This window comes from Diorhabda sublineata, chromosome 8, assembly GCF_026230105.1.
Source record: "Diorhabda sublineata isolate icDioSubl1.1 chromosome 8, icDioSubl1.1, whole genome shotgun sequence".
NCBI lineage: Eukaryota > Metazoa > Arthropoda > Insecta > Coleoptera > Chrysomelidae > Diorhabda > Diorhabda sublineata.
The window spans coordinates 9,119,150-9,145,153 of NC_079481.1; the positions used below are offsets into that span (position 1 = coordinate 9,119,150).

General features: G+C 34.3%; 1 protein-coding gene across 4 annotated transcripts; it reads left to right on the forward strand.

Moving 5' to 3' along the window:
* The first annotated feature begins 85 nt into the window (after positions 1–85).
* On the forward strand, positions 86–25,456 carry LOC130447747 (mediator of RNA polymerase II transcription subunit 13). 4 transcript variants are annotated; one of them, XM_056784727.1, is made up of 24 exons: positions 86–213; positions 6,221–6,581; positions 13,123–13,494; positions 13,554–13,945; positions 14,015–14,196; positions 14,311–14,457; positions 16,085–16,460; positions 17,370–17,633; positions 17,688–17,969; positions 18,027–18,303; positions 18,374–18,633; positions 18,698–18,994; positions 19,062–19,326; positions 19,414–19,742; positions 19,805–20,036; positions 20,098–20,486; positions 20,550–20,742; positions 21,019–21,248; positions 21,309–21,500; positions 23,387–23,741; positions 23,795–24,006; positions 24,076–24,394; positions 24,456–24,750; positions 25,088–25,456. In XM_056784727.1, exons 1-24 carry the CDS (start codon positions 145–147, stop codon positions 25,218–25,220), a joined length of 6,423 nt encoding a protein of 2,140 aa, XP_056640705.1. In that variant the 5' UTR covers positions 86–144; the 3' UTR covers positions 25,221–25,456. The 4 variants fall into 4 exon arrangements, with proteins under 4 accessions (XP_056640705.1, XP_056640706.1, XP_056640707.1 ...); XM_056784728.1 differs by having other exon boundaries at positions 16,085–16,454; XM_056784729.1 differs by lacking the exon at positions 14,311–14,457.
* Positions 25,457–26,004: the final 548 nt, after the last annotated feature.

Consider the following 26,004-nt stretch of genomic DNA (forward strand, 5'->3'; position numbering starts at 1 on the left):
TGGTCACCGCCATTTTGCAGTTGCGATAGAAAGGTGAAAATCTCGGTAAATATAAAAGGTTTTTAAATGTGGTTTTTAGATTTAAGTGACGTGAAGTGTTACTTATAAGTGTCGTAAAGAAAACCCTTTAATAATGGATCAGATATGACGCATCCAAACTTTCAAACTAACGGAGCTAGTTTAGAAGATTGCCACACAAATTTCTTTGCCTTGGTAAGTAAGTTAACTTAACAATAAAATATGTACGACGTAAGTAGTAAGTAGTATATTTTAAATGTGTGTCGAATTGTTAGATTATTTATAATTATTCCGTTTTTTCTCTATACATTATTTTGATAAATACCTACGTTCGATTTGTCAAATGTTTTGTTGGTACACTTTCTAAAATATTTATATTCGGATCAATTGTTGATTGTTTTCGCAGTATTATCATATCGTTAAACAGTTGGCTTTAATAAACAAACGTGAAAGAATATATGATACGTTGACATTTATTTACGTGATTAAAATCTGATCTATTGATAAAATGCAATGAATTTCGTAAATTTAATTTTAACCTACGTTTACACACTAACTAAATAACCGTTTAAAAATGTATGTATTTGTTTATCGTATCGTACAGGTCTCTCGATATCGGTGTAGTAGGTAAAGTTTCTCCGATGGTTAATCAGTAAAAGCCTGTGGAATAGAAAAGAGGAGAACATTGCGGGTGTTCCATAATCTCGTGTGAACGAACGCGAGTCCGGTAAAACAACGTTGCCAAACTATTCACGTAACGGTCTCGATTCTCTTGAATGTTCTTTTCCACGAGTATCTAGATCGTGTATGTCGTTCTCTTTTCTAAACCTTCTTTGCGTATCTTTTATGTACAATGACCTTGTTGAAATGCCGTGCTTATATGTATGTATTTCTATTAAAAGTTTTTTCTCTAAATCACCTGTTTTAACAACTCGTTAAAATTACATACGATTTAAGTAACTTGTTTTGTTTCGTCATATTGTTTGTTGGTACCGTTCAACAACAAACATTTCTTGATTTTTAAATAATACGTAAATAAATATATCACTTGATTTCGATTATGAATGTCGTTAATTCATTTTCAAGTTTCATTGTCACTGCTAATTCTCTAATAATTATTGATCTTTTTAAATGAGAACCATTTCGAAAAAAATTGACAAAATATAGTAAAACGGAGCTAAAATATAACGTTTTATTATTTATACTCCTCTTAATAAGTATTATTATTATTGTTATGGATTTAAAATAACCTTGAAATTATTTACGTTAAAATTGTCTTGAATATTATAATGTTTTTAATGCCGTTAATTAGTTTGTTTTCTGTTTAGAAAATATCTAACGCCTAAAACGTAAATTTTATTATAAAAAATTGGTTACCACATTATATTTCCCCCTTTTTCATCGACCAAATTCTCCTCCCATTCTTCTAACATATTTTGGTTATGATTCAAACTTTTTTTTTTATATTCTAGTTGAAAATTATTTCCGAACGACAGGTGTGGTTAGGTGTGAAGCCTTCTTTAAATTTGAAATTATTTATTTCAACGTCAACCCCAATTTTCGACTTTTGTGAACAAACATATATTTGGTCGACGCCAGGTATTTTGTAATTCATTTAATGATTGTAATAATAATTTAAAAAAAGTATTATTTGTGTTTTTCAACACTTTCGATTGTGGGCAAATTCACTTTCTCTTAACGTGAATTTATAATTAATGTTTATTTGAAATGTACGCTTTTTAATTTAACGTATTTTCGTCGTTGCATATTTTTTGAATAATTTATATGAGACGTGGCAACGTCGAGCCTCCTCGGCTGGTGACAGGAGAGTACAGTCCCTGATAAAAGCCGCCGCTAATCTACCGGTTGGTTTCTTCTTAGCCTACTTCGGATTCCAGAGCAACAGAGATGTTTAATATTTTGTCGTTATAAATACGGAGGCCGTGGATTTTTGTTTGGATCTTTGTTAACAGGGGCGAACTAGACTCAAACCTTTTTCTATATCGGATCACGTCGATTTATAAACGATTATTATACTAATTGCTTGCGAGTATTTGTACATTATGAATGAAATATATTATGTTTTTAAACGTTTAAAATTAACAATTACGACTCTTGATTTATATTTTAAATTACGATAAGCAAACGTAGTTGTATTTTTATTTTATTTGAATAAACTGAATTTTACTAAATTTCGAGTTTGGATTGTTTTGTTGTATTTCCTTCTCTATTTGTACGTTGATTTAGGATTGAAAATTGCGGATCTAACCAAGAAATTTTTCGTTCAAAACCAAAACTTGTCCAACAACCAATTTCAAAAATTTCGTTCACCTTGCCATTATTGTCAATTCTTCCTATTATTAAAGTAAACATTAATTATATCAGCAAGTACATATTTTCATATTTCGTTATATATTATGAAATTTCTCTTGATTTTAATAACGATTGCAATCGAAAAATAAAAAGAAAGTTCCTTGAACTCGGTTGTTTATGTATGTAACATGTTTGTGAGGTGATTTTTGATAAATATTGATAATAATTTATCGCGGGTATTCGTTATACTTTGGAAAACCATTATTTTATTCGTCAATATTAACATTCCCATTGTCTAACATGGAAAAGACTTCTGAGCGAGCTCCTAACTCTCAAAAAAGATAATAAGCTGTATTAGAAAATAAAAGTTATGTCGTTACCACCATAGATTTCCATGGCTTCCATCACTTTTCACAAAATATTTAACATAGATATTCATCGATATATTTCATCCAGATAAATTTCTCAATTGTTTTCTTTTAAATTTGATTTAATTAGCAGAATTAATTGTTTTAAAAGGGGTTAGTGGTGGTAGTAGTGTCAAACAACGAAATTGATTACAGATAGCACCAAGTTGAGCGAATTATTTAACATTCCAATAATATTACAACAAAAGGAATTTTGCTTTTAATGCCAGTCTAAATAAATATATCATGGACGACAATCATTATCTGCATTTTAAATTGCACGTGAAATCGTCGTCTAAACTTTTACTTGTCGAAAATATACATTAAGATTATTCTTGAATTTAATTATGTCGATTAGAAAAAAAAATTGTCTTATCTGCATAAACTAATTATAAATAAATTTTTAGTCATTTGTATGTGCTATCGGAAATCTGCAACTACGAATGATAAATGAATTCACTTTTATTTTTTTAATAAACAGTTTGGAAATATTTTCCCTTTGGAATAATATATACGAGGGTTGTCGAAAGTTTCCGATCTCAAACAGAAAATGTCATCACTTCTACCTAACCACATGAATTGCACTTTGAATTGATTGATCACCCACCATATTCACCAGATCTGACACCTCAGTAACGATTTCCTGTTTGCTGGCCTTTTACTCGTCTAGTTTAAAGAGAAAAATGGCCACTACTATTTGAAAGGATTAAAAAGGCTGGACTAAGTCTTGTTTCTTTGTTAGACTTTATAAAATTTATTTTTCTAGATTTTTTTTGCTTTTAAACATTACCGTGTACTTCAATTCAATTTCTCTTTTAATTTTATTAATTTGGCCGTAATTAAATTTTAATTAGGCCTATTAATTTCCCGACTTTTCGATCGAAATTTGACTGTTGACGAATAACGTTTCGATATACGAATTTAATCGATTTTCAATCCGTAATTCTTCGCAATGATTTTTCTTTTTATTATTTCGGAAAAAGAGCGTCACGGTAAACGACGAAGCTGTAAGGGATCGGTGGTATATAAACCAAGAAGGGGGTGCCATCTTTCGATCTGGAGAACGGCGACCCTCGCATATTTCGATGCCTCCTCCTCCTTCGTTTCGTCCTCCTCGCAGTCACGGTATAACCGCCATGCGAATGCAATGCCCTCCACGTTTTATTGATTCGAACGGTTCCGGCGCGGCGTACCCATATACACCATGCCCTTGCCGCAACCTATAAGGGTAAATAGCGTTTGTTATCCATTATTCTAATTAACTTTGTACTAATAAAAATTTTACTTTGATCCTGGATATGTTGTCAAATCCCCGATTTTATATTTATCCTATCGAATTAAAACAAATAATTAATCGCTTATTTTGGTGTTTTCAGATACTGTAAAATTAATTTTTTATATTACGAAAAACTAGACATTTTTCAGCATAATCCCTTTTTAAAAATTCCAAATAATAATAGTCGTATTTCTGCTGAAAATACTTCTTTCGTTAATGAAAGTTTGAGGTTACAACGACTCATTTATACATTTCAAAAAACCCTCGTAGTATTTATATTTAACGTAAATGTTTGTTTCGATTTTGTAAAACTCATTCAGACATATATCAAATTTTTATATCGATGCACTAGATCTCTATCTGTTGACATACACGATAAACGGAAGGAATTTTGACGTACCAGGAATGCAAACTTGTGAAAATTACAATCGAGGCGATAAGGGACACATTATCTATCACGTTGTTTATTCGGTGTTAAATCAGTACGGAAAATTTTTTTCAGTGTACGTAACTGTTCGTATAACAACTCGATAGAGTTTAAAATATTGTTGAATACCACCTATCAAGGTCAATCGATGTTTGTATTATTATTATTATTATTATAAAAAAAAACTAGGTACATACACATTCAAATTAGATCGAAATAGTGATGTGGCAACATCGTTGTTATGCATACAAGGTAATCTACTATTTTAAATTTTAATAAATGAATTATTTCGAGTAATTCATTGTGTAAATAAAAATTGAATATTTCGTTGGTTCTCTAAGTAAACTTTTGGTAGGAAAACTATTTTGTAACATACTTGAAGGTTTTTGTTCTAAATATACCTACCGTTTGTGTCTATATAAGTATTTAAGGATAAAAAAAGAACATTCAGTGAACACATGACGAAACCATCAAGAGTTTTGTCTGCCGACTAAGCATCGAGAGCTACTAGAAGAACGCCCACCTGCAACAGGTCATAAATGCCGGGTAGCACGTCGAGAGGACTGTTTTCTTTTACTGGGACTTTATATCCACAATCTTTTCTATATACATACACATCGCGTTATTGTAATAGATTATTAAGCCAGTCGGACCGGTTTTAAACGATACAAGAACTAGAAATTTGCCATTCGAGAAGGTGGAAACACAGCTGATTGTTGCTGATTATCTACGTAACATATTTTCCATAAATTCAATTTTTATTATACTGCGTAATCTAAAGAAAAAAAATAATCGAATGATCGACGCTACTCCAGAATAGGTAAAATATTAATGACATCTGACATTTTGAGGTTCGTACGTGCGTTCCTGCACGTAATAGTGAGAGCAATTATTTCATTTGGGCCGTTGTAGAAGTCTCAACTATACAGTTTTCAGTTGAAAATTTCAAAATATAAATTGTAATTAGCGTAATGATTATTCGAATTACTAATTCAAATATTGTGTGAACTTTTAAAATTATGTTAATTATTGAAACAATAGATGTTTGTAGGTAGTATAAATAATCGATTCGTGATGAAATATTTTTGATTAGTAAGGCGAACAGCTTAGCTTAGTTTAGTTACATCAGGTGTTCGAAGTTACTCACCCACAACTCGGAAAAGAGAAAGTATTTAAATCGAAAAATAAAAAAATATATATATAGAGGTGCGCTCTAAAAATACGGTAAATTATTTTATTAAAAACTAAAATATAACTTTTATATACACGAAAAAATATAATTTTTTGTTTATACCTCGTATATAATTTCCCACATATTCGTTCGTAGTGTCGAAAATTTGTTAAAAAAAATGAATAGTTACTTTCTTTCTGTGGTTTAAAGAGGGGATCATAATAAAAAATTAAAATCTATTTCCAAGTTTTTTAAGTGACAAAAAATTACATAGACACCTTTACATTGAAAGTTAATACATTATTGTAATAAATCAAATAACGACACTTGAAACAAGATTTAATTTCTCATTTTTTAGAATCCAGCCCTGCTTATTTAAACAGTAATTTGATAACATGACTCTAATTTTGAAAAATATATTTCGAAAACCATTTTTTTTCTTTTACGATAAAAAGTTGTTTAGATTTTTATACCGAAATTTCGAATTCATTGGTAAATTATATAATTTTCAAAACTAAAATAAAACAGGGTCGGACTCTAAAAAATTTAATTAATTTTTACCCCTGGGATACATTTCGCTGATGCCGTATTGTTTTTCTTTGTTACAGACTGAACTTTCTGGTATTAAATGGCGTAAGTTAGTATGGAGCGAGGCGGACAGGAACGGCGGTGGCGGTGGGGGCGGAGGGGTAGGCCACCACGGTCCACCTCCGGGAGGTGGAAACACCGGTACCGAACCATTGGAAGATCCGGTTCTGAGAAGTTACGCGAGATGTTTAGCCGCCGATATTCTTTGTGTATGGAGACGAGTTTCGACGTCTCGCGCCGCCGATATGTTCGATTTAGGTCCACCTCCGTCTACCCAACCGCCGCCACTTAGTTTGTCCGCCTCCAAGGAACTCTGGATTTTTTGGTACGGAGAAGAGCCCGATTTGAACGAGTTGGTAGCTCCGGAATTAAATATGAACGGTGAGCGATTTATTATTATTAATATTATGCCGAATTTGACTGGAATATAATATTTTTTTTTCTGATGAATTTATTTTTAAAAAAAGTCGCATGTATTTACCGATTCGGTTACGATCTGTTTAGAAGAAGCATCAACTATCACAGCACGTCGACCCTAATTTCGAGGCGTAAGCAAGGGTCTCGAAAAGGGCTGGGAGGGAGGTTTTGCGGCCGTTTATCGATCAACATATACATACACCTTGGCTAACATTGACAATCGGTTTCTGGATATTACCATTTTGTTTTTTGACTTGAACATAAAAATATAAATCGATCGTAGTAACATCTGGTCAAAATTTAAAAATTAAAAAAAAAGGCGCTACCGTAAATTTATTTTTGAATATTTGTATGAGCGGCGGGGGCGGTACAAATTTGGTTTTACGATCTGCATTTGAACGGATTTCTGTTTGAATAAAAAACAATTTTTACCCTCTGTTTTAACATTCGTGTAAAATATTATTTCAAATCATAATAAAAGGTAGCTGATGCGACGTCGAAGACGAAATACAAGGGAAACCGCGCCACGTGTGGGTGGCTCGAGGGTGGCGCTTCGTGCGCTCACAAACTCGCATCGAATCCTCGATCGCCAGTAAAGTGGCGCGCATCCGCATGATTGATAAACAAGACGCAATGTTGCCGTATCTAAATAATATATGATGATCACAATATAAAATTGTTGAAATATAAAGACTGAACCCTGTACACAATAATTACGACATAATAAAGATGATCACCATCTTACTCCAACAAATTATCGTCTTCTTCTGATGATAAAATTTCTTCTGCAAACGAAATTTTTAGGTTAGGAAACAAGAAATTATTAACAGGTCGATAGATCTGGCGAATACGGTGGATCCGTTATATGTTTCATATATATATATATTTACGAAAAAAATGTATATAATCAATTTTTTTATAAAATCCACATTTTCGGGGATATTAAACTCTGTAGCGGGCTAGTGATCGAACGAAACGTTGTCTAATCGAAGATAAGCTTTGACAAATATTCTTTGTCGTGCAAATGTGAAAAATGCAACGTGCTCGGAGTGATTTTATCCCCCGCCTTCCGTTTTTCTAAAACGAATTGCACCGGCCGGCAACCCAATCAAGGCTATAATCGTGACGTCATATTTAATCGGACCTCGCACGTGCGTATATTATGCAGGATCGGTCCGTGGCGCGAATCCGTCGAAAACTTCGACGACGTTGTCACGTTTCGAATTATTTTCGTATTCCAAATGATTTCTAAACGTATCTCGATAGCTTTTGTGAGGGATCGTTAACCTGTTGAATACCGACCGACGATGCGATGGTTAAGTGCCGTGTGCCGCCGAGTCGTCGTGATTTGAGAACTGTCGTTAATTGATGTTTCGTTTATGAGCACCACTTTAACTACTACTACGATTCAAAATAACATAGAGCATTTTATTAGATTTCCAACAATTTCGATTATCGACTTTGTCGTAGTTTTTTTTTTCGTGCGGAAATCGTCCGCGTTTTGTAATTGCGTAATACCGTAATCATAGAATTGTACGGTACTTAATCGAAACGTTTCCGCTCGAATTGTAACGAAACTTTTCGTTTCACACAGATCAACTATTTTCGCGAATTTTTTATTGAGTAAAATCCTCCATTTAACTCGAGAGCTTCTGTTGTACGTCTGACCTTTTCGTAAAGGTCAGGTGTGCATGACGACGCCACATTTCGACGCCGACGCTTGTTGCTAAATCGTCAATGCCCGTCGATTTAACGTTAACATCAACTAGTCGCGACGTTGCCGTTCTTGACTTTTTTTATTATCTCTACTAATAAATTAATAGTATCATTTAAATGTCAAATAGTGTATTATTGATTTTTTTTATTTCTAGTATCAATAAATCCTCATTTTTAACACTAATATTTTTTCTTTATTTATTTCGAAATAAAATAACAATTTAAATAGAACGTTTTCGTGGTGTAAATTGCGCATAATTTATTATTTAACGTCGGCAACGTTGCTAACAAGCTATTTGGGTTGTCGTCATGGAAACCGGCTAAACAGCGATCAACATTGGAGAAGTGTCGAATTCCAGAATTTGTTGGAAATAAATACCTGCGAGAACATTCTCTCCATATCTTCGTATATGTTTACGTCCATAGGTTATTTCATCGGAAATATCTATACAACCGCTCAATAGGAAAAATAAAACTATTTTGAAGTATGTGTTTATTTTAAGGTTATAATTTTTCGGTAGACAACCCTTATAATATACATAGTTATTATTCCTATTTAATTGATGAAAATATTAAATACTCCGTATTCATTAATATTTACAATTTGAAAAAATAAATCTTGTAAATTTCTGTTCAATGATAAAATGATACGGCTATCGTTTCAGCAGACACTCCTTAATTTTCCTGAATTTGTGTGCGTGCGTGTATATTTCAACTTTTTTTCTGGTATAGGGCTTAGAAGCAGAATTTTGTATTTGGATATTGTTTTCGAATAAGTATTTTAATAGCAAACAAAAAAAAAAACGATTTTTTTCGTAATTAGCAGTTAATCATTAACTATACTTTCAAAATTTAAACGTAAATTATAAAAAAAACGATGCTTAACTCTTCTTTTTCGTATAAAAAAATCTTTTTTGTCAACCTTGACATTACACGAAATTCCTACGACCTCAAATTGCTGATTCAGGGCTGACCCAAATACCATTTTATTACATCATTCACGCATCGTAGACGGCGCCCTCTCGTATTATGAAAGAAATACTACTTGAAAAAAAAAATATCTTATTCTATTACAATTGGATCGAAAACTTTTTTTTTCTTTTGTTTTTTTTGTGTACGTATTGTGCCCCTGCGAAAAGTACGCATGACGTCATGCGACGTAACAGTATCGTCAGCGAAGTTCGATGGCTCCTCCTTCTCTCGATCGGCATAGCGACGACAAAAACATGTTGCCAGCTCTACTTTCGTTTATTGTAATTAAAGAAATGTAAATGACATAGAGAAAAATTGAAAAAATTGTGTACGGATGCGTGGGTTTAAATATTATTTATTCACGATATGACAGTGAATTGGATATTTCGAATAACCGGTTCATTTGATAGCGACAGTAATATATAAATAACTAGGTAGTTGAATGAAATATAAAACTTACAGTTATAAATGTTTGTTGTTTGCTTTTATTGTTAGGCTTCGTACACTTTGTTGCGTAGAACATTAAAATATTAAAAATCAAGTCTAGTATCTATTTATTCATTGATTTATGCAGTTGTAATTATTTGTTTATTTATATTAAAACGTGTTCCAAATAGAACGTATTAAAGTATGACGAACGATTCAAGGTTACACACCCAATTTAATTATAACCGAAACGTTATACCGGTTGTCCTATCAAATTAAACGTATTATTTTAGAAACTACTTTTTATTTCTAATCGAATAAAAATAAAAGTTTTTTCCCTTATTATTTACCCGAGTTGTTACTTTGTAAATAAACGATCAGCTGTTTCCGGTTCGAAACTAGTTTTTTATACTTTCGGTAACATGTGTATGGGAACTAGTACAGAGTTGATAATCACCTCGATCCCACAACGTTTTTCTTTATTTTGTGTTGTACCTTGTCTTGAATAATTTTACGAATTGTATTTAATAATTATATCGAACGTTATCTCGACCGGAAAAACGGATTAAATTTTATGTGATAATATAAATCAATAAACGAAGAAACAATCACAGAAATAATTTCAATTTCATTAACACCATTGCCAATGGAAGTCGTAAGAGAAAGTGCTCCAATTTTTATTTGGTTCAAACAAACAGAATCCGAGCGAAAGGGAGGGAGATAGAAAAAAAATCTTACTTTTAAAACGAGTAAAACTTCTGTAATATCTCCTCGAAACGAATAAACGAGCAAGTTCGAAACTATACGAACACGCGTCGGTCGGTGTCATATCGGTATCTTGGGTACAATCCGAAGGAAAAGCTTAAATAGACAATCGTCCGGTTGAAGTGTTGGCAACAATGGTTTAAGCCGACACGCGTCAATTGTTTACTAAACAATCTTGTATTTTAAATGTAATCACATATTTACTTTGATTTTGGAATTCGGTAATAAAATTTCATTACATTTTATCTAATTTCAATTGGAGATAACATTGATTTCATGTCATTTTATAATATTCTATATATTCTAGTATAGTTTTTATTAAAATACAAATTGGTATTGGAAAAATAATGGGTGGTGGTGCATTATTTTACGTTCTTTTTATTAATATCTATTGTTTTTTCTTTGTATCGTCTCCAAATAAGATAATTTGTGTTTATATAATATCGAAACGCCTAATTAATTTAAAATTCTTTGTGTTTTCGGTCTATTGTGTGGTACCTATTTGAAAAAGAGCTTTCTCACGCTCAACTGCCCATGTAAACACTTCCACTAGATTTCTCAATTCCAATTTATGGCTTTTCCTCACGATTTTCGATATATTTTTTTATATTTTTTGTGTAATAATCACGATGTCATTCATTGTTTCGCAAATTATTTTTTATATATTCAAAATAATGACAAATAGTTTTTCTGGATCATTTTCTCTTACTATAAAACCAAAAATTGTCCCCAAACCTATTTTCATCCCCAAATTCTTTAATAATCTTTAAATCCCGATAAAAACGCTCCCTCGTTCGTCCCTTATACTTTCTGAGATATTAGGTAAAAAATTTTTTTGCGAGCAAAGGTAATGAACCTTATGACATATTTACAACTTTTTTTAATCACTTCCAAGAAGATAAGAGACTTTCAAATTAAAGAATAATATAATTAAAAAAAATTCTGTACATAGGTTCAAAAAGATTTTTCTATCTCTATTCTGGATCAGTATAATTCGACTCCACAAGAACACAGTAATCTTAATCTACTCATAACATGCTGGAGTGCAAGAAAGTCCCAAAAAAGTCTTTGAGATCCACTTCGTTCGAGTGCCCGTTCAAACGTGCAACAAAAGCAACGACGTGGTGGACTCTCTCGCCAGAATGGCCCCAGAATCCATCCCTTATTGTAGCAAAGAAAGTTTTGCTTGCAAGTCTTGGCAGAAATGGATAGAAATATTTGATATAAGTCAAGCAAAAGTACTTTGTGAGGCTAGTAATTGGATATAAGCCGCCATCTGTACACATTGGGTATCAAGGATGACCCGGAGTGCTGTTGGTGCACGAACCCCACAGATTTCCGAAGGACATCGACCATCAAGTGAGGTACGACTGGTCTATCTATGTGTTCAACGATCTAACTATGAATTTTATCAAGTTTTCGTCACTTGTATATCCGAAATATCAAAATACCATTCAAATTCCATATTATTCGATAACTGTTCTTTGGAATACGACGCCACCCACATCGCAATTGTTTTTATGTCCAGTTCAGTGCCAAATATTAAAAAAAAACAAATCATTTCGTGTTTACAATAACTCGAATAAAAATGTGCGCAACCGAGAAATGCTTGACCTAGATCCATTCAATAAATACTCGATTTGTATTTTCAATAAAAATTATTTCTCGATATTTGGTTATTATCGCTTTTTGTTGATGAGACGAAATAAATTTATTTTTAAATTACGGCTCTGTTATTGTTAACTATTCGCAATTTACAATTTTCAAAGATTTATATATTATCGGGTAGTAAATCGAAATGAATTATCTTGGAACTAACTATAAATAAATACAATTTACTGATAAAGTTATTTTTTTATTTGATGGGGAGAAAATCGAGTAACAACAACAAAACAAAATTCGACATTTTTTCGAAATTAATTTTACAAATTTAATCGTCGTATGCACGTTATTGTTATTCAAATGAAAACGTTGATGCGGACACCCAACGGTGCCCCTTTCGAGTGCGACTATGAAACTTGTAAACTTACTAAATACATGTAGACAATGACGACAATAAAGAAAAAGGACGATTGTGCCCGATTGCAGGTAAAATTATTATTTATCCTAGAGAATTTTCATGTTTAAATGATTCATTAACAAATTTTTCCATTCATATTCTTCGAGACGATGTCATTTTTTTTATCGTGATTTGAATACATGCGGGGGATTGCTAACCGTTAGTATCTACGCTGATAGCTACGATCCGTACCTGTCGACTGGCAAACGTTTAATGTCAAATACTACCTTGTAAATCAGTCGATAAAGCTGTTTGATGTAAAACCGGCAACGTCGTCTACCGACTGGTTGGTTATTTCGAGAGTTTAGACATGACTAGATATTATTGTCCTTACTTAGGATTCTATGCCTCCGCCGTCGCCGCCGCCGCAGCAGCGATATTCATTCAAATATAGAGGTGGGCGAAGTTGTTGGTTAACACAGGTGCAATTTTTAGAACAAAGGATCTTTTTAATTAATTCCTTCGAACCGTTTTTTTTTTTTGATATTTTATTAAACAAAATAAGGAATTTTCGTATCAAATTACAATATTGAACGTTGAGAACGTAAAATTATTTTTTTCTTTTAGATTGCGAACAGGGTTCCTGGGAATCCGGACTGTCTTACGAATGTCGTTCTCTGCTTTTCAAAGCTCTCCACAACCTCATAGAACGATGTCTTCTTTCGCGCGATTTTATTCGGATCGGTAAATGGTTCGTCCAACCGTGCGGCGCGCCAGTAAAACGATCAAACGACGGTATAAATAACGGTAATAATAATAATAATACAACTTCGGAAGGAGTTTCCGTTGGAAACGCGCATCTCAGCTTCTCTTTTGCGTTTTTCGTACACGGTGAAAGTTCGGTCTGCGCATCCGTAGACGTTAGACAACATCCGCCGGTACGCAGGTTATCCAGGTGGCACGTCCAACAGGCGCAGGCGTCCACGGCGGGACTTAAAGGTAAATTTTCTTTTTATATATTCGATTGTTTTTAACGTTTTTTTTTTTTATTTTTTCAGTTGTCTTGGCACCTTTCGGTCTATCCGGCGTTTTAACCGGTCATAGCTTTAAATCTCCCGAAGCTACGACTCGTTTATTGGACGATTGGAGTCAGTTTTACCCTTTGGATAAGAGCAGTACTTTAACGGACAGTAGCGTCGTTGAAGTAATAGTAGGCGGCGTTAAAATGCGTTATCCGTCTTGTTACGTTTTAATAACCGATATGGACGAAAGCGCAAATTCCGCCGTACTCAACGGTCTACCTCCGACTAGTCCTTCGGCGGTAGTAACGACGGCGGTTATAGAAGAACGAACAGAGAAAAGAGGCGGTAGTCCAGTGGCTATGCTACAAACACCACCACCTAGTCCTGTTAACATCAATAGCAGAGTCGTACAACCTGGACCTTATACTGTAAGTTGATTGAGATAAAATTTTTCGAATCGCCCTGTATTATATACAATAATTATTTTTTTCGAAAAGGTATCGGTGGAACATTTTTATTCGATGTCGAGGGATGCGACAGCAGCTACTGTGTTACCAGAAAGAACGTGGCAGGAATGCATCTTGGGAGGCGGCGGTCAAAACGCCCAACAGGATAAAGAATTTAGCGGAAATTGGGATTTCGTTGAACCGACCAGAAGGACCAATTGTATTTGTTCCAAGTAAGTATATTTACAAATGTTTTCTTTTCTTTTAATCTAAATTATTCATCTTCTTCTTTAGTAATTTTTTTATTTTTTTTTTGTTTTGTTAAAATGTGAAAAAACCGATTACAGGTGTAGAAAATCTATAGCACCAACTAGTAGTTCGAATAAATGGACGTCGAGCAGTGGGGCATCTCCCCGATGGTCAAGTGGGAAAACTGGAAGGACTAAAGTTCCTTTCCATAGACGCTCGCCTTTGTTACCCCTAACAAATGAAAGGTTGGTCACTCGCTTCAAACTTTATAATTTGGACAAATTTTAAGATTAACAAAATTTAATCAAAAATCGTGTAATCGATAATTGAATATATTTAAATCGATTGAGATTGATCTTAAAAATTGTCCGAAATATAAAAAAAGAGGGGTGACGGGCTAAGCAACTTTCATATCATTATCAATACAAACACGATCACATTTTCTAATACGAAATTTGACCTTACAGTTGCATTGACTGGCTCCTATTCTTCCTAGCGAAAAAAGAAATTTGTAAAATATTTATTATGACAATAACGTCAACCTATAAAGATTTTCATAAATTATTCCTATTATCGAAATAAATTATAATCATTTTCTTTTTGTTTTTCGTAATTCACATTTTGTAATCATTAAAATTAACCCCCTTTTCTCTACTAAAGTAGCAGTCCTTGCAACTGTTCTAAGGTCTCTATTACATTGGGAACTCAAATGTTAAATCTGAAATTATTTACATCTTTTTTTCAATATCGATAAATATTAAAACATCTGCTCTGTAAAACCAAATATTAAATTTGAATTTTTAATTGCTTATACTCTGTATCGATATATGGATGTAGACGCTTTCTGCTTTCCTTTCTGTCCCATTGTTTAATCAATCTCCACAAAAAATGTCCAAACTTGCTAGATTTGGAGATGGCTACTACTACCACTAAGACACCAACGCTTACAATTACTCTGAAGACGATAACTTGGTTATCGAAACGCTAATATCAGATAGTGTAATTGCGAGTGTTGGTGTCCTAGTGGTAGTATAAACAGGGTGTTTGGTGTTTCAGATATTCCAACTTATAGTTTTAAAATCACCATTTCGTGCTCTGCCATAGTCTTTAACACTTTGAAAATTTTCCTCTTGTATTTAGGAAAATCTACATATTCCCCTTAATCTATCACCTTTAGGTGTCAATTGAAGTGGCAATATTTCTACATGTCTTCTCCAGGATTATCTTTAGAATCTCATAGATCTTCCTAGTGACTATTTTTTTCTTCTCTAATTACTTTTCCAATTTTTTCCTTCTATAGTACTTCTAGCTGTCAAAGACCTTCGTCTTCTATTTCATACACTTCCAGGTGTAGTGCTAAGGAGCTTCATAGGTTCTCATTCTTCAAGACTGAGGTCTCTTGTATCTCAATGGTTTTTCAGAAAACTATTGAGTCAAACAATAATTATAATGTCTAAAATTTAAAAATTACAAAAATAGCGTAAAACCTCCAAATCTATCTGTTGATTTTTTCCTTTCTATTAACTCAAGAAGTTATTTATAAAAATTATTTGTTTGGAAATATTTTGAAATCAATTTTTGATTGAATACCCCCAAAAAATTAAAAATTTGAAATTCTATTTTGCGGAGTACAATTCTTCAATATTTTTGTTATTGAAAAATAGAAAAATTACAAATTTTCCATTCGAGCTGTCAAATTAAATGAGTCCACGCATAATTTACTAACAGGTTAATGATTTTACTAATACATTCGAACAATTATTCAACATTCAGTAATATTTGTGAATCAAATGAAATTACTGCATATGATTAAATTTTTATTCGTTCGAATTAACGACATTAAATTATAAATAATTTATGTTTGCATTGCAGATGTAACAGTGGTTCGTATACACCCCAAGGCGGACCACCCTCGTATCCGCGTACGCAAGAATCCACCGCTATACCGTCGGTCGGTTCGCCTCCTTCTGTAGCTCCTTCGCCGTTACCGAATCCTCATTCTCAACCGGCTTCTGTTCCTCCGGGAGATCAAACGATGCCAACGCTATCGCCTCATCCCCCCACAGCTAATCCTTCACCGTTAGATAAAACTCATACACCTGATCTGCCTCTTAAGAGTGTAGACAGTTCCGGTAACAGTCCCACCACCGTCACAATTTCCGAAACCAAAAACGAAACGCAAACCAACGTGATCAATTTACCCATGCTGAAGAGGCCTTTGTTGATAAGTAAAGAGTACGAGGTGAGTGTAAGTATATCTTTAAAATTTTTTATTTTTTAATAAATTAATTTTTTAATTTCAATATGGTTCCGTTGTATAGTTTGTTGTCCTTTTTAATACGAAATTTCTCACACAATTTTCTTATCAAATTTAATAAGGGTTGAAACTCTTCCTTAATATCATTAGAACTAAAGAGGACCCTGCAAGGATCATCTTGGGATTCTGGAGTATGAAATAATACCCAAGGTGACTTTGAACTACTCCATACTATATTATTGAACTAACGGCTTCCTCATTCTTGTTTGAATTAATTAATATCCAAGTAGAATCATTCTGATTCCGTGCTAATCATTTTTGGTACTATCTGAGTGGATATTTTGTAGAGTACTCGTCATGTTCTCTATTATATATTACGTGACGTAGCTACCAGACAATAAAGAAGCAGATAGCCTTGCCAAAAAAGGGGCAATGATTACATGTATTGGACAAGAGCCCTACTATGACCTTATCTATATCAAAACCATAAATAACTGAAGGATTAGATGGAAAAACACTTTAGGCTCAAACCAATCCAAAAGATTCGTAACCACATCAGCTAAAGAGTTTGAGGAACTTTAAAAAGAACATTAAACTGTTGGTTAGTCTTCTGCTACGTCAAATAGTATTTTGAGATTATAGACATGGCAGAGAATGCCCATTATACCTTAAAGAAGATGTACCAACACCTTTAGGGGGGAGTCTAATTGTTTTGGAGACAGAATAATTATATACAGAGTCGTGTACGAAATATGTTTTCGAGTATGGGTTCAAACCAGTTGGGAAAACAAGATTCCCAAAGCCATCTACTACCTTTGGCGATGGATTTAAAATTCTAGTTTCTTTTATTTATTATTTTACTATCAACAACGGTATTATCTAATTTTGTTTACGTTTTAGGTGGCGCTAGGGGAAGAAGAACAAACCCTGGAAATGTTGTATGATTATTCGACGATGGACGCTTGGTTGAATCATCCAGTGAAAAAGTTTAAACCGGACGGTAAAGAGAACCAGAGGTTGAACAGGCTAGGGAAACAGGATATTTATTCGCTCTACGATAAAAGTTATATCATTAACCAAACCAATGAGGTTGTGAATAATAATAATAATAAGAATCAACCGATGATCGTTAAACAGGAAATTAAACAAGAACCAGGACAAAGCGTAAGTTGTGGATATTATGTATAAGTAAAAGATTTTCATTTTTTTTGTCGATAGGTCGAAACGGATACGGCGTTGACGACAAATTCCGTACCGCACGGCGTAAAAAGGCCGGGGGATCCTTACGAATTCGAAGAAGACGGTAGCGGAACGAATTGCAACATCGACGGTTTTAAAAGGGGACAGGCGGTTGTTGTGGGCGGCGTTAAAGAAGAAAACAAGGAAGTGAAAAAAATAACCACAACGGATAATTTGTTTACCAGTGAAGGTTTGCAACCTTCTTACAAAGATCTCGATCAGATTTTCGATAATTCCGATTATACGAGTAGCGACGAAGCGGTAAGTGTTACATTATCATCATCATTTAAATATATTATTATTATTATTATTTTATAGATGCAAATACAAACACCTCCCGGTTCGACTACAATCAATCATCACGAGGATAATAAACGATTTTCTGGCGGACACGGTTGTCCTAACGTCGGTATACCGTGTCCAGCCGAACTTAGCAAAATGTTTCCGACGCCTCCTAGTTTAGAACACAATCCCATAGCGTCGCCGTGCGGTCTAACCGATATACCTCTTCCGGAATTCTCCACCGATCTCGGCATTGTCAGGGTGAAACAGGAAATTTATCCGAATATGGGTAGTCCGCCGGAAGAAAATATAGGTCAGTGTTATTGTTAATAAATCACATATTATACATTTTATAATAATCTCTCCCCGTTTTATTTATACAGAAGATTGGAGTTTCGTATTCAAACCGCCGCCTATATGTAAAATGGTAGGTAGCAGCAAATACGCTCCGCTTACCAATTTACCGAGTCAAAGTTTACCGCCGGTGTCGCTTCCGACGAATTTTACGTATAAACCATCGTGGGTGCAACACGTCGAAAAACAACAAACCAACCAACAGACCAACAATAACAACAACGTCACTACCACTTCCAATAATAATCAAAACACTCCGGCTACTACTTTACCTAATAGTGTTCATCAGGTAAAAAAAAAACAATATTTTATTATTACTATTATTATTATTAATAAATATAAATTATTTTCAGAATACGACTTTGTTTCCTCCTAGTCCATTAACGAACGCGGGTACGCCGGGTAGTTTTCGACCACCTCCGCCCCCGTATGAAATGGCAAGTCCGGCGACGTCCACTGCCAGTTCGTATTTAAATAAGAATCTCAATTCGGTAGAGGCGGCGCCGACGCCTACGCCCGGTATACCGCAAAGAACGCCGGAAGCCTCCAGTCTTGTGCTCAACATTCTGCTCACCGATACTGCCTTCAATATATTCAGAGATCACAATTTCGATAGTTGTACATTGTGCGTATGTAACGCCGCCGGCAAGGTGAGAAATTTTCTCTTTTATTTTAGCTTTTTTCATTTGAAAAATCGAATTTATTTCATATTTTCAGGTGGTAGGTAATATTAGAGGAGCCGACGCCGGTATCTATTTACTCAATACGCAAAGTGATAAGCAACACGCTAGCGCACAACCGAGTAGTCCGTATCCGGGTAACAGTATGGGTCAACCGCCGCCTTACGGTACCATGATGAACGAAGATAATCATTCGAACGACGAAGATTCCATAAGGTGTAGTTGCGGCTTTTCGGCAGTAGTTAATAGAAGATTGGCGTACGGCAGCGGATTATTTTACGAAGACGAAGTCGAAATTACTGGTAAGATATAATTCGAATTACAACGCAGCTTTTGGTACCTTTTGGAACCTTCAGTATCCGAAGATTATAACTTTTGTTGCGTTATAGGTATCGCCGAAGATCCGGGGGAAAAGAAAAAATCTTCTTTACTCTCTTTTCTCGTCGCAAACAATTCGATAAAATTAGATCCGAACATTGATAGGGATCAGATCGATATATTACCGCACAGCCTTATAGAATTGGTTAGGGAACAACTAGTCTTTATACCGAATACCACGAATTCTTTATGTCGAGTCGCCGGCGGTTGTACGAGGACGAAATTGAACATCCGAAGTAATAGCAATATACACGTTTTGGAATATACGGATAGTCACGAAGTTACGTGCATAGCTTTGGAACAGAGTAAAAACTTTTTCGAAAGTATGGGAATGTGCAAGGTGAGTTTTTTAAATTTTTTCCTCGCCATTATCAAAAACTTTTATTTTTTTTTCGTTTTTAGATGGAAGATATAAAAAGTTCGAAAAATTCTCAACTCGTTACGGTACACAGGTGGCCATTCTTAAGGGCTACCGGTCCGCAATGTAATCAAGACATAGTCAGGGTAATGCGAAATTTACAACCCCTATTACAAGAAGCCATCCAAAAGAAATGCCAAACGAGACTGTGGGAAGCACCTTCGGCAGTCAAGGGACCACTTACTTGGAGACAGTTCCACAGGTTGGCCGGTAGAGGTAAATTTTTGCTTCGAAAAATTTTTTATGTTTTTATATATACGATTTATTATCGTTTTAGGTACCGACGATAGATGCGAACCTCAACCGATACCGTCTGTTATAGTCGGTCACGATAAAGATTGGTTATCGCTCTCTCCTTACGCCCTTCAACATTGGGAAACTCTCCTATTGGAACCTTATTCGTACGCCAGGGACGTCGCTTATATCGTCGTAGCGCCCGATAACGATACGATTTTACCGAGAGTAAGAACATTTTTTAGGGAATTGTCGACGGCGTACGAAATGTGCAAATTGGGTAGACACAGTCCCATTACCAAAGTTCTTCGCGACGGAATTTTGAGGGTAGGGAAAACGGCGAAAACAAAAATCGGCAATGAACCCGTTGAGGAATGGTTTACGCTTTTAGGGGAAGGAGAAACGACGGATATGTTGAAATTGTATGCGCAGGTATTTTATTCAATTAAATTGCTAAAAAAAAAATAAAAATTTAACCCGATATATTTTATTTAGGTGTGCAAACATCATTTAGCGCCTCATCTTCAACAAGTTCCTATGGATAAGACGTTATTAGATCCGCCTCAAGAAAATACTACGGATCAACCGACTCCTAGTCCTATGCCACCTCCTAGCACACCCGAAAACGCAAGTCAGTCGTCGGTTTCTACGAGTTCCGACAAAGCATCGACCCCAAAAAGTGATCAAGGTAAAAATAATTATACATAATAAAATTTGAGGTCCTTTCACCATATTCCAAAAAATATGGAAATTCCTCCCAAAAGAGACTATGTTTCTCGTTATTTCATCCCTATTTTTCATGGTGCAGGACATTGGTTTTACGTACCTTGCATAATGTATGGTTACCTTCATGTAATCCTTCAGAAAACTGACCACCAATTTTCGGATTAACTTTTTAATTATTCATAAAACCATAGTGGGACCGAAATATAGAGTCAATACTCTTTTTTGTTGATTTTTTTAGACGGCGAGGGCTCAAAAGATTCGTCACCTATCCATAACGCCAACGATCCCGTTCCGCACGACGACGACGAAAGAGAAGTACCGTCGGTGATAGTGTACCTCGTGGAACCGTTCACTTTGGGTACCGATCAACCGGAATTACAAAGATTAGCCTGTCTAGCTTTATTGAGATGTTACCAATCGGTTCTGGCGGCCGTTCCCGAAAATATCAGAAATAACATTAGCGTTCAAGTAAGAAATTATTTTAAATCGCCAGAAAACAAAAGCGAAAATTCTCATTTTTATTTTTAGATAATATCCTTGGAAAGTATAGTCGAATTGAACAAAGCTAGGAATAGAAATCGACACAGCGATCATATGAGAGCTTTGGCATTGAATATTTTCTCTCAATGTAGAAGACTCTTAATCCATACTAATAACGTTAAATCTTTAACCGGTTTCGGTACTGCTGCTATGGCCGATCAATTCCTCAAGAGCAAAGACGTAAGTAGATAAAAATATTAATTTAACAATTAAATATTAATAAGGGTTTGAAGAAATGTGAAAAAGTTCCCTTTTATATTTCTGATATTTTTTTCCAAAAATGTATGTCTCAATAACTCATCTTCTACTTATATTTTCATCACTAGATTTTATTACAAAATCTACATTTTTCTTCTAATCTTGTATCTTCAATTGATGTATAAATGTTTCCTCTCTTCATCTTCTTGGGGCACTTTTTATAGGCTCAGGTTTTCCTTTTCATCATGGAAAACTTGCATTGTGATTAATTAATTTTCCCACAATTCCATATCTATTTTTCCCTTGAAATTATCTGCGCTTTTAAATAAATACTATTTTAATACTTCTTATTTCTTTTCAATGTATTTTGTTTTTTGAAAAAGTTGGAACATTTTCCAAAGAAGTTAATCTAGTTCTAGTTTGGATTCTACTAACCTAGTGTCTCTATTTCGAAGGGAACTTTATTATTAAAATTAAAAATATTTAATAATATACATTTGGCATCAGATGGAATTTTCAACTGTATAATTTATCAAAATAAAAATCGTTGGGCGGTTCTACTAAGAAGAATTTTCGATTAACTTTGCAAATTAAATTTTAGTTATAAAAATTTTTCTTAAAAAAGGCAAAAATTTAATAATTGTGTTATTAGTTGTTATTTTTTGTGTTGTCAAGTGTGGTTGTTGTTGTTAACAAGTTCACAGTCCTCATAATTATGCCCCCAATGGCCCTACAAACTATATTAAATACACAAATGTAGGATTTTACCATAAAACTACTAACAGGCGGTTTTGAAAATATAAATAAAATTATTTTAAGCAAAACACAGGCAAGATTATATAAACAATAACTTTCTTAACTTTTTTTTATGTGTCAAAATGTCCGTTAGTTTTCTGTGTATTTTGATATTGTTTGACAACTCTTCTTTGAAACAGAGCCCCACAAAGGATTTTCTTGATCTGAACAAAAGACTTCCAGAGACAAGTAGCTACATCTAGTTTTCCCATATCGTAGTCTTACATCTTCTTTATTCCTTTTTTTTTGTCATTATATACTTTCATTTGATCATTGTGGATAATATTTTTTCCATTTCACTGTTAATTACATCTATTGGCAGTAAATTTTCCAATAAATTGGTTTGTACAAAATTCTTGTGATATATACCAAGTGGAGATTACGTCTTCAACCCTTATACCAAATATAGGAGGGGATCTCTCTAAGTCAGGGTAGTCGTAAAGACGAGAGTATGTAACAAGTCTTAGTTCGATTAAAACCTTATCATTTTAACAAATAGGTCATTCGAATACAAGCAACATGGTATGACAATGTGCAGTATTTAACTTCATAATGATACTTTCGATGAAATCCATTTTTTTATATACTATAGATATCGTCAGTAGTTTCTAAAATCATTATGGGGCTTTAGATTATATATTAGGACTGTGGATATGTTAAATTAAAATGTAGTCTTTTACTTGTTAAAAATCTTTGTACATTGGATGCGGAATATCACAAGATGTTATTACATACATACAGTTTTCACCAAAAACCTGAAGCCTTTGGAAGTGTCGTAAGAAGATACGCACCATCGGCGATAAAGACTCTTTTTATTTTAATTGAATCAGTGTTTTAATTAATAAGGTATTAATGATTTAGTGTCATACTTTTTTGTAATTAACTCTTGTTGTAACATCAATTTGTAAAGTGTGTCAAATAAATTATTATAGACTTTATTAATAATACAAGGTGAGTTGTGAGTGTATTTTTTGTTTGTTTATTAATTACTTGATACTTCCATTGGTATCTTGTAAGTATAAAAAAATATATCTCCCATATCTTAGTTATAAATAATTTCTATTAATTTATAGGAAAAGAATAGAGCGCCATACAAACTGTATACGCCGCCTTACATCTTGGCGCCGATGAGGGGTAAACAAGAACCTGCCGATGCGTTTAGTAAAGGAGCTCAAGAACAAGAATCCGTTCTTTATCTCAGCTATTGCCTTTCTGAAGATCAAAGTTGGTTATTAGCAGTGGCTACTGACGAAAAAGGTGAAATATTCGAAACGATTACCATAAATGTTGATATACCGAATAGGAGTCGAAGGAAAAAGGCGTCGGCTAGAAGAGTCGGTTTGGAGAAATTGATGAATTTCATTTTGGGCGTTATGTCTCAAAGCGTAAGACCGTGGAGATTGGTCGTGGGTAGACTCGGAAGGATAGGTAAGAAAATAATATCAATTTTCAATTTTTTTGTATTACGAAGATTTTTTCAGGTCACGGCGAATTGAAAGGTTGGAGTTGGTTGTTGAGTCGAAAGAATCTTTTGAAAGCTTCGAAACAACTCAAAGAAATTTGCAATCAATGTTCTATGATGTACCCGAATTCGGTACCTTGCATATTGAGTGCGTGTCTTGTCAGCCTCGAACCAGACTCTGTACTTAGATTAATGCCCGACCAATTTACTCCGGACGAACGATTCAGTCAGGTAAAAATAAAATCAAGGAGAAAATATTATCGAGACGGGATTGATATATAAATATTTTTTCGCTTTTAGGTATCCGTCAACTCTCAACTGTCCACGCCGCAGGACGTTAGTTGTACGCACATCCTCGTTTTTCCGACTAGCGCCACGACGCAATCTTCTCAAACGGCTTTTCAAGAACAACACATCACTGCCGATCTGGGCGACGACGGTTTATTCAGTCCATTCGACGAAGACATGCCCGAAGGTATCGACGGCATGAACGATTTCCACGACATATTCAATTGGACTGAAATCGTACCGGGCGGAGGTCAAAGTCCCCCAGGAAGTCCAAGAAGGGAAGAAGGAGGTGCTGGAAGTCCGAATGGTGGTGCTAACGTCGGTAGAGAAGGTGAGCGTTCATTGAATTTTTAGTTAAATTTTGTTTTATTCTAATAAATAATTTATTGTAGGTACGCCAATGATAGGGATGAATTCGAAAGGTATTGAACCTGTCGAAGAAGTCGGCGTCGTTTTGCAACAACCTCTGGCTCTCGGATATTTCGTTTCTACTGCTCCTACCGGTAAAATGCCTCGTTGGTTTTGGTCGTCGTGTCCGCATCTCGAGGGAGTTTGCCCCGCATTTTTGAAGAACGCTTTACATTTGCACAGTCCTAATATCCAACAGAATTCGGACGATTTATTTCAACAATCATCGACGGTGACGTCGCATCCGTTGGATTCCCAATATACCACGGACGTTTTGAGGTAAGTCGTTTTTGCCCTATTTTCCACTACTCTTTGGACGTACCAATAAAGATTGAGTCGTTGCCCCGTTTTGAACAAAACTGATACGATGATTGCAAAATAGCTATATTAGAGTTACTTTGTATCTGTTATGCAGTACTTGGTGATCATTGATTACCCCTTCGAACGGGATGTCCAAGTCCATCTTTCCTAACTGAAGCCGCTTTATCCTTGTTTGATTAATGTCATAGAAACAAAAGTTGGGGTTTTAAACTTGCCAATATATTTATTAGGGAACGGGATTAGAATTAATAAATTTAAAAAAAATACTAATAATAATTGTCGGTTAATTTTTCAGATATGTTTTGGAGGGTTACAATGCTCTCTCTTGGCTGGCGTTGGATTCGAATACGAAGGATCGTTTATCTTGCTTACCAGTCCATATGCAAGTCTTAGTTCAATTATATAATACCGCGGCGGCACTCCTCTAAAAGAAAAAAAAACACTGAAAAGTACTTACGGAACCAAATTTTCGGACATTTTTTTTTTTGACATTCATTATGGAAATGTATGATTTCCTAAACGCTCAAAAATTGTATTTCCTTTACTCGATTCTCTGTATTTGACATCGTTACAATATTTTCGAATAAAACAGAATTGAAAGAAAAAGAAAAATGTCCTTCATACGTGACCTTAGGAACGAATTTTTAAAATTTAAAAAAGAAAATACTCAAACATGACGAGACATTAAAAGAATTGTATATATATATATATATATATAAACATTATTACGTCCGTACAAAAGTCATACACTGTTGCGTCCTCAAGAAAACCAAGAGTTAACCATGATCTTACTGTGTATACTGGTTTACCAATGAAGTAGATGGATAGGACTATATGTAGATAATTGATATTCACAATTTTCAAATATACAGATTTTCATTCATTCTACAACAATGCTGCTTCCTTATAACAAGTAACTTTGTCAGCTCCATATAATGACTACACCATACATTGCTGCATCCGTGCGGTGTTGTCAAACCGCCAGGACGCAATAATATACTATCATTAAATATCACATGAAATGTATATAATCTTAAAAGAGTTTCCTTGTAGAAATATATCTCTGATTTTAAGAATATGGAAAAGATAATGTAAAATACGCAATAACTCTAATAATTAGCTACTGGTATACACTTTTTCCGACTCAAAAAAATTGAAAGCATGTGGGGATAGCGGGATTGATCAGGTATGCCTCTATAATATACCTCCAGA